Here is a 9975-nt window from a genome sequence, read left to right as displayed (position 1 = left end):
GCTCCGGTGGGGAGTTGCGGGTGTGTGAGGAGCAGGGAAATACGGTCACGGCCACTTCTGCAGCGGCAGCCTGGGGAGGGGGCACAAGGGGCCAGCTGCGCCTGCCAGGGTCCCTCGTGCCTGCCCCTCCGTTACTTCCTGCTCCAGCTTCCTGATTCGACCTTTCCTTTCTTTGAAAAGCAAGGTGCGTCTCATCTTGGGGGGTGTTTGTGTACAAGGAAAGGTGCAAGCCTCCCCCTCTCTCCTGCAACGGCCCTCTCCAACGCTAGTATTTTTGAATAGCCTGGAAAATTTGTGGCCGTGTCCTGCTCGCTCCCCAGGAGGGAGGATGACAGTTGTTACAGTGTTGCCGCCTGTTCCTTTCATAGTTTCATAGTTGGTAGGGTTGGAAAGGACCTGAGCAGATCATCAAGTCCGACCCCCTGCCATGGCAGGAAAGAGTACTGGGGTAAAACGACCCCAGCAAGATGTTCATCCAGCCTCCTCTTAAAGACCCCCAGGGTAGGAGCCAGCACCACTTCTTTTGGAAGTTGGTTCCAGGTCCTAGTCGCCCTGACAGTGAAATAGCACTTCCTAATGTCTAGCCTGAAACTGCCCTCTGCTAGTTTGTGTCCATTGTTTCTTGTAACTCCCGGGATTGCTCAGGGGAACAGGGACTCTCCCAATGCCTGCTGGTCCCCCTTGACTGGTTTGTAGACTGCCACTAGATCCCCCCTCAGCCTTCTCTTCTGAAGGCTGAACAGGTTCGGGTCCCTTGGCCTCTCCTTGTAGGGCCTGCCCTGCTGCCCCCTGATCATGTGGGTGGCCCTCCTCTGGACCCTCTCAATGCTGGCCACATCCCTCCTGAAGTGCGGCACCCAGAACTGGACGCAGTACTCCAGCTGCAGCCTGATCAGTGTCTCATAGAGAGGGAGGATCACCTCCTTGGACCTGCTCGTGATGCATCTATGGATGCATGACAAGGTATGGTTGGCCTTCCTGACTGCATCCCCACTTTGTCAGCCCATGTTCATTGTGGCATCAATGATGACTCCAAGATCCTTTTCTGTCTCAACACTGGCGAGAAGGGAGTTCCCCAGCCTGTAGATGTGCCACTGGTTCTTCCTCCCCAGGTGCATTACCCGGCACTTGTCAGTGTTGAACCCCATCCTGTTTTCTTTGGCCCACCCCTCTAACCTGTCTAGATCCGCTTGCAGCCTGTTCCTTCCTACTAGCATATCCACTTCACCCCACATCTTAGTGTCATCTGCGAACTTGAACAGGGTGCTTTCTACCCCCTTGCCCAAGTCACTGATGAAGATGTTGAATAGTGCGGGCCCGAGGACCAAGCCCTGGGGAACCCCACTGCCCACATCCCTCCAGGTCGAATAAGACCCGTCCACCACCACCCTCTGGTCCTTTGTCCTCCTTTATCCCACAAGGTGATCATGGGGCTAAATTAGAGGACTTTTCTATCTGTTGACTCTTATGTGAAATCCTATGAAATATGAATTTTCATTTCTACCCAGGAGAACTCTTACAGTCTTCTCCAATGCCTGATGAAGGGTGTTTGTGCCCGAAAGCTTGCAATCATTGGCGACGCGTAGGGGGTGCACGCAGATGCATGTGCACCCCCTGATATCGGCTGTGCACCCCCTGGAAGCTCCAGCCGCGAAACTGGAAGTGCCGCTGGAAGTGCACTTCTGGTTTTGCCACTGGCTCAGCAATTGGCAGCTGGGCGACACCCCCCTTGTAGGCAATCTGGTGCTCCCCCCAGACTAGGGAGGCACCAGTCACCCGTTCTTGCAATTAAAGAAATGTTTTTGCAAATATCTTGTTGGTCTAATAAAAGATATCACTTCTGTCCATGAGCCCTGATTGCCCCTTCCTCCTGAAGCATGTAAGTTTGTCGTTACCTAGTATGGAGATGGGAATTAAAAGGAGTGACACTGCAATGCTTTCAGCATCCTTTCTCTTTTGACTGTGTTCAGCACTACCCACTGCTGCATGATATAGCTAAGGCAAGTCGTAGCAGACCTTTGCAGCCACCTCTTTCCCCCTGATCTGTCTTCTGTGCTGCTGGGTGTCTCTGCTTCTTTTCAACCAAGATAAGCAGTGTCTTGCTGTGCTGCTTGCTGGAGATCTTTGTCCTCCAGGTGAGCTTTAGCTGCTGCAGTTTGAGGAGCAGAAATGTAGGACTCACTAGGTTCTGCAGGTGGATGTGAAGTTTTCAGGTCATCTTTGCACCCTCTCTGTCTGTCAGTATTTCTGTGCAATCAGAAAGCTTAGCTGGGGCCAGATATGTGAACTTTACTCTGGAAAGCAAGATTTAAATAAGGTTTAAGGTTTTGGCAACTGAGTTCCAACCCCCTCTCCTCTCTTTCTTTTCTTTGGGCTGTCTTCAGTGTCACGAAGAAGTTTGGGTTACAGTTCTTAGCTTGGAGTGTTTTTCAAATAGTAGTTTTAGAAGACACTGAGCCTTCATTTTCTGCGTCAGAGTCTTTTCACTCTCTGCATCTACAGAGGCAAAAGTGTCAGGAGGCGGCTGCTTTACATCACTGCCTTGCTTTTTCCTCCCAAGCTTTCAGTTCCAGTACTGTGGTTAAGGAGGCTGGGTTTGGTTTAGGTGCCCTGGGGAAGTTGGCATTGAAAGAGAGGGGGCTACATGTGGTGATGTCTGCAGGACAACTGGTACCTGAAGGACACAAGGCAGGCATTTGGTTGTGGTACTTCCTGAACCACTCTGTTCAGCTTGTATCATCAGTAGGGGTCTACTTAAATTGCGGTTTTGCGGATTTTGCGGAAATCATGAAATCTGAGATTATCTGCGAAATCAACAACAAAAAAAACTTAATAAAAATAAGATGCTGGCTCCCTAGTGGGAGCCAGTGGTCCTTGCTGGCACTGCAGCCCAGCCTCACAGCCTGCCTGGGAAGGGAAGGCATTGGCTGGTGGGGTGGCATGAAGGGCAACAGTAAAGATGGCTACTACTCCCTCATCCTTCCTCTGCCTGTCCCAACACCTCTCTGCCAATTGGTGCTCTGGGGTGGGGCCACACGAAGGGCCGCCAGCAGTTTAGATGATGGCCACTCTCTCGTCCCTCCTTCCCCCAGAACCCCTCCGCTAATCAGTCCTGAAGGGCAAGGCTGCCGGAGCATATCTGTATAATATGTGCAGAATTTGCTCTTTGTGCTGCGACCAACCCATGGAAATGGGTAAGTCTAACCACAACTTCAGTAGCCCTCTAATCATCAGAGATGGCTGCTGTAATGCCACTGAGCACATGGTGCAGCTGGTGTTGAGGACACTACCATAATATCCCAAATTACTGAGGGGCAGAAGGGAGCTGATGTTAGTGCCCAGGCCAGTGAAGGAGAGGAGTTGCCCCAGGAGCCTGGGGGTTCAGGTGAACTTCAATACAGGAGTACTGAGGAACCATCACCCAGGGGGTTGGTCATCATGGATAGCACCTTGCCTGTCGAAGAACAACGAAGGACTGGTTCTTGCAGAATCCATCCAAAGCAGTTGGCCCATCTGCTGCCATCTTGGAGTAGCCTTGTGCTAGGCAGTAGATATATATTTGGCATGGTTCAATACTATTATGGGGAGTAGACTACTTAGCTGTCACCTTGGCATAACCCAGTATCCCGGAACGCCTTGCTGTGTGCTCCACCATTCTGACTGACTGGGTACTGTACGGCATGTTCATAGGTTAGCCAGGGGCAGCTGTTCACATTAATAGTAATGGATATCTTCAGTTTATCAGGGGATTAGGCTTACTATACTGCTATGAAAGAAACTTAAACGGGTTAAAATCCGTGGGGAACACGGCACAGGGGACACAATGGTGGGAGTCTACTACACACCTCCCACCCAAAGTCCTGAGCTTGACCAGGAGTTTGCCCGGGAACTGGCTGAGGCCGCATGCTCCAGGACCATGGTTGTCATGGGTGACTTCAATTACCCAGACATCTCATGGGAGGATCACTCAGCAAAATCTGAGCGGTCGCAAAGCTTCCTCTCGTGCGTGGATGACCTCTACCTGACTCAAGAAGTCTATGGGCCAACGAGAGGCAAAGTGCTGCTCGACCTGGTGCTGGCTACTGGGGATGACCTAGTCGGCGACCTAGTGATCGATGGGAAGCTGGGTGACAGCGACCACGAGCTGATCACCTTCACCATCCGCCGAAAAGCTGGCAAGTCAGTCAGCAACACGGAAGTCCTTGACTTCAGGAAAGTCGACTTTGACAAGCTCAGGAGGCTTGTCAGTGAGGCCCTAAGGGACCATGACCACGGAGAGAGGGGAGTTCAAGAAGAGTGGTTGCTCCTCAAGGGAGCGATCCTCAATGCACAAACGCAGTGCTGCGTCCAGTTTTGGGCTTCACAATTCAAAAAGGATGTGGAGAAGCTTGAGAGAGTCCAGAGAAGAGCCACGTGCATGATCAGAGGTCAGGGAAGCAGACCCTACGATGACAGGCTGAGAGCCCTTGGGCTCTTTAGCCTGGAAAAGCGCAGGCTCAGGGGTGATCTGATGGCCACCTACAAGTTTATCAGGGGTGACCACCAGTATCTGGGGGAACGTTTGTTCACCAGAGCACCCCAAGGGATGACGACTAGGTCGAATGGTCATAAACTACTACAAGACCGTTTCAGGCTGGACATAAGGAAGAATTTCTTTACTGTCTGAGCCCCCAAGGTCTGGAACAGCCTGCCACCGGAGGTGGTTCAAGCGCCTACATTGAACACCTTCAAGAGCAAACTGGATGCTCATCTTGCTGGGATCCTATGAACCCGGCTGACTTCCTGCCCTTTGGGCAGGGGGCTGGACTCGATCTTCCGAGGTCCCTTCCAGCCCTAATGTCTATGAAGTCTGTGAAACTTGATGGGGTTCATGCTCTGAGACTTGTGGGTGCTTATATTCCAGTGGGGGCCAACCAACGCTACTTCTATTTTAGATCCCTGTTGAAGAGACAGCATAGTTAATCTCAGTGGTTACCCTGAGGACTGGCATTAGCAGTGTGTTTGTGTATAACTGCTTTGTAATCATAGAGGCATTTGTACACTGCATATTTCTCTCCTGTTTGATGGTGGCCCATCAAGGACAGTACCTTGGAAGGGGTCCAGGGATTTGTATATGCCACCACCAGGCACTGCTTTTAGTGGCTTCTTTGCTGCAAAGAGAATGGGTATTTGCCAATGACTGTTTTAGACCATGACTAAAAGCCTCAGTAGCTGCCTTTCCAGTTCAAGACATGGGGTTCCAAACATCTATAGGTATTTTTTCCCCTCTATAAGCCCTGTCGTTGTATTTTGGACTTTGTACAGTCAAAGTGTGTGTGTGTGTAATAAATAAACATATCATTCATATTGAGAGAGGTTGTGGTATTTGGGGTGGACCTGTAGAAAAGGAAAAGTGTATTTTCCTTCTTGTCTAGAGCATGTGCATTTTCAAAATCAGTCCATTTCTGGATTTGAGGGACCTGTCATTGCTACATCAGAGGTACTATACTGGGAGTCCAGTGTAAGTTACTTGAAGCTGTGAACTTTTTCTTTGGACCTTTTGGAGAAGCCCCTTGTCTATTATCTTTGAAAACAATGAGTTCTGGCCAATTTCCAAGGATTCTTATGCTTGTGCTCTTTTTATTCAAGAGCAGAGAAGTCTTTGGCAAGCTATTAGCAGATGGAATGCCTTAATTCAGGGCTGTCCAACTTCTAAATGGCTGAGGGTCGCATCCTGCATGGGCTGTGGGCTCCCACAGGCTGTGCACCATTGCCACGATGTCTGTGAGACTCTGCTCAGTGTGTGCATCTTTACCTCCACAGTTTGATGCCAGCTATCAGTCAAAGTTTAGCTTTCTGGGGAGGGATGGTAAGAAATTGTTTAGTGTTTTTTTTGTTTTTGTTTTTTTAAACAAAATTTTATGCAATAAGAGGAAGCCTTAAAATATTGAGATTGTGTTTTAAATGTAATCCTAATTTTTGTGTGTGTGTATTTGTCGCAGTACATACAGCAGCAAGGTATTTCGTGTGACCTTCATGACATTGGCTGTGACCCTAATTATTCCCTTGCTTGGAGCAATTCTTCTGCTGGAGTGTCCAATAGACCCTCAACCTCTAAGGTGAGCTGTGCTTCATATTTAAATGAATGTTGTTGAACTGTGATGTTTAGTACACACTCTTTAAAATGGTGAACACGGTTTAGTTTTGGAAAGTTATTCTAATTTGAAAGAGGACACCAGGGGGGGATCCTAGCTTCAGAATTTGCTGCTACTTTTTTGCCTGCTGAATCTGTTGTTTCTCTGTCACCTGACCTCACTTTGTGTCTACACAGCTTGTCTGGGTCATCATTTGAAGGAGGTGTAAGACTGGCTTTCTTCACCACTGTAGAAATCTACCTTCTAATGTTCAAGCTGTCAGTAGAATTTGCAGTTCAGTCCTTTATATCTTTGTCTCCAGTGTGGTAACCAAATGTAGTTCTGGCTGACTCTCCTCTGTAGGGTTCCCAAACAAGTGTGTAGGAGCTCCGTGTTGGGTAGGAAATGTCCTGATGAATCAGCAGCCTGACAAGATGCATCTTGTGTAAGGATGCTGGGAAAATGAAACACTGCCTTTTCCAATCACTGTGTGTAGTCAGGTTGCCTAGGGCTCCCAGCCTTTGGGAGGATGTGAGAAAACATACCTTTCATACCTTTTAGATATATGAATGCAAGGGGCTTTGTTTTGATCAGATAAATATTTAACAGGGTGGTGAAAGGGAAATGATAAATATTGCTCTACAGATTGTTAACATGACATAGTAGTGTTGATTGCCTCTTGGTAATAAGCTATTACACATTTCTGCCAATATACAGAATTTAATGCTAAACTTCACACTTTGTTTTGCAGCAGTAAAACATTTAAATGCAGATTTCTGAAGTACTGTTTCAGAAACACAGCACTGTTTTTAAAATGCACTCTGCTGTGGAGTCCTAGTCAAACTCCAGCTTAGAGTAACTGCACTCAGCTTATGTTCTTCATTTCATTGACAGCTAGATAAATTAGTCTTTGCTTCTAAAGTCAGTGTTTTAATGTGGTTGTGTGCCCTTACCCAGCTTCCATATTCAGCTCCATTTTGCTGCTGGATGAATTGATCCTTTCAGGGACCAGCTACACGAGACGCTTAATGTGCAGTAGACTAATTCTACTGCAGATTAGTGCGTCACAGCAAAAACCATGCTGATGCACAGCAGAATTAGTCTACTGCACGTTAAGCATCACAAAAAGTCTATGTGCCTTTGCTACTGTGCATTTTATATAGTACCCCATATTAGAGATACTAAAATTAATGTGCTGTAGCAACAGCGCATTAATACACATGTAGATGTGCCTTCAGTGTATGAAGTCGTCTTAAACTATTTAAATTGCTCTTTTAAGGCAGGCAGCCTAAATAATGAAGGAACTTACAGATGTTTTGGTCCCTAGTTGAAGGATTTCTTATTCTCATAAAGCACTGAAAGGTGAGATGTTCCAGTAGCCCTTCTATCCTTTTTTTAATTTTCTTGCTAAATTCATATGAAGTTCCTAAATTTTTAGTTCTCCAATTCATAAGAAGATCATCTGTGTATGTAGATCTCCTGGAGTACAGGCCCTGATTAGTGTGTTTTAAGCAACCCACACAAAGAAAACTGCACAAATTTCCCAGCAAGTGGGTTGCCTAGAAAATGAGACATGAAAAGAATTTCTATTGTACAAAGCCTATAAGATGGTGTTAGTGTTTGGCATTTTCAAGGCAATATCCTTGATTCCACGTTGAGGTTAGTCTTGCATAGACCTGTGGTTCTCAAACAGGGTATTGCAAGAGCCAGCCAGAAGTGTTGCAACGCTAGCACCACTGCTGCTGTAGCAGGATGAAACCATCCTTTATGCCTCTGTTTTCTTGAGGCATGCTGGAGCTGAATTGAGAAGCAGCTGCAGCAGAAAGATGCACATGCTTGCATTACATTATACAGGCAGGTGCGCCATTTCTGCTGTAGCTCTTCTTGGTTTGGCAATGACGTGCCTCCTGAAAACAGTGTATGGGGCAGTTCTGCCCAGGAGCCATGGAATTGCTTTCTAGGCTGCTGTTGCCATAAGGTGGAACTGCTCTGAGTGCCTCCATATTCTGGAAGCATGGTAGAGCACATGCTCTTGCCACAGCTGCTGCTTGATTTGGCTCTGCAGGAGGTGTTGGTGTAGTTCTGCCTGCCTTTGGTGGCAGCGACATGAATGAAATATAATTATAGTGATCAAATCAATTAATAACTTGCAATATAAACATTATGGTTATATTAATAGTAATATTCAAAATACTTATCCTAGTTTATAAATAGGCTCCTGCTAAATTTTGAAAAGTTTTGGAGGGGAACCTTGAGTCTAAAAGGTTGAAAACCACTGGTTCCTAGTGCATATAGATCATATAGGCACCTGCACACATCACGGAGTTTAATCCTCGTTAAATTAAATAGGTTTATAAAGTTTAAATTTGTTTATTGTGGAGCATTGTATCAGAGTTTTCATGCACTAGATTTTCTAACTAATTAAGCCGTTCCTAGCTGGCGTCGCCTATAATGCCTATAACTTTATCGATTTGTGCCTGATTCAGATGAAAATTTCAGGGATGATAGTCCCTTTGGAGTGCATGAAGCCTGCCAAGTTTCAAGGAGATAGGTGCAGGGGTTTCGGGGAAACTGCACCTTGAACTGTTCAAAGCAAAACTCGTATCACTGGCTGGCACTGGCAGCCTGCTGTCATCCCGTGTGCAGATCTGGAGGCCCACGCCCCCTGGGAGGGCTGTGGGGCTGTGCCGGGCTCTTCCTGTGGGGCCACAGGCCCCCGGATCTGTGTGCGGGATGACAGCATGCTGCCACTGCTGGCTGGGGCCAGTGCCAGCACCTGAGTCTGCCTGGTGCAGCCCGTGCCGAGTGCCAGGAAGAACCCGGTGCTGGCACTGGCCCCAGCTGGCAGTGGCAGCCTGCTGGCATCCTTCATGATCTGGGGCCCATCTCCCCTGGGAAGGCTGCAAGGCTGTGCCGGACTCCTCCTGTGGGGTGTGGGCCTTTGGATCTGCATGCAGGAGGACAGGTTGCTGCTGCTGCTGGTTGGGGCCAGCACCAGTCTTCCCAGCACTTGGCACGGGCTGCGCCCAGTGCTGCTCCCAGCCAGCAGCGGCAGTCTGGTGTCATCTGTATCATTTGGGGACCCGCACCCCCCTGGGAAGAGCTGGGGGAAGCAATCGGGGAACTGGGGGAATGTTCAGGGACCTGAACCCGGTTCATAGATTTCATAGATTTCATAGACATCAGGGCTGGAAGGGACCTCGGAAGATCATCAAGTCCAGCCCCCGCCCAAAGGGCAGGAAGTCAGCTGGGGTCATAGGATCCCAGCAAGATAAGAATCCAGTTTCATCTTGAAGGTGTTCAATGAAGGCGCTTGAACCACCTCCGGTGGCAGGCTGTTCCAGACCTTGGGGGCTCAGACAGTAAAGAAATTCTTCCTTATGTCCAGCCTGAAACGATCTTGAAGTAGTTTGTGACCATTCGACCTCGTCATCCCTTGGGGCGCTCTGGTGAACAAACGTTCCCCCAGATACTGGTGGTCACCCCTGATAAACTTGTAGGTGGCCATCAGATCACCCCTAAGCCTGCGCTTTTTCAGGCTAAAGAGCCCCAGGGCTCTCAGCCTGTCATCGTAGGGTCTTGTCGTAAGGTCTGTTTTCCTGACCTCTGATCACGCGCGTGGCTCTTCTCTGGACTCTCTCGAGCTTCTCCACATCCTTTTTGAATTGTGGGGCCCTAAACTGGACACAGTACTCCAGCTGTGGCCTCACTAAGGCCGAGTACGGGGGGAGAATGATGTCTCGGGATTTGCTTGAGAAGCATCTATGGATGCAAGCCAGCGTTTTGGTTGCTTTACTAGCCGCCGCATTGCATTGCAGGCTCATGTTCATCTTGTGGTCAATGATGACCCCCAAGTCTCTTT

At 48.4% G+C, this 9975-nt stretch overlaps 1 protein-coding gene across 3 annotated transcripts in view; it reads left to right on the top strand.

The window, feature by feature from the left end:
- The first annotated feature begins 23 nt into the window (after window positions 1–23).
- APMAP (adipocyte plasma membrane associated protein) overlaps window positions 24–9975 on the top strand; it is a 28718-nt gene continuing 18766 nt past the window's right edge. For 2 of the 3 annotated variants that reach the window (XM_025209291.1, XM_025209292.1), the window contains exons 1-2: window positions 913–963; window positions 5982–6098. In XM_025209291.1, coding sequence (XP_025065076.1) covers window positions 956–963; window positions 5982–6098 — 125 coding nt within the window. In that variant the 5' untranslated portion in view covers window positions 913–955. Of the gene's footprint in view, window positions 185–912; window positions 964–5981; window positions 6099–9975 lie in introns of those variants that run through there. The other variant, XM_006027952.3, reaches the window with a different exon arrangement.

This window comes from Alligator sinensis, unplaced genomic scaffold, assembly GCF_000455745.1.
Source record: "Alligator sinensis unplaced genomic scaffold, ASM45574v1 scaffold239_2, whole genome shotgun sequence".
Lineage (NCBI taxonomy): Eukaryota > Metazoa > Chordata > Crocodylia > Alligatoridae > Alligator > Alligator sinensis.
The sequence above is the reverse complement of the archived record's forward strand: the minus strand, read 5'-3'. Positions and strand labels throughout refer to the sequence as shown.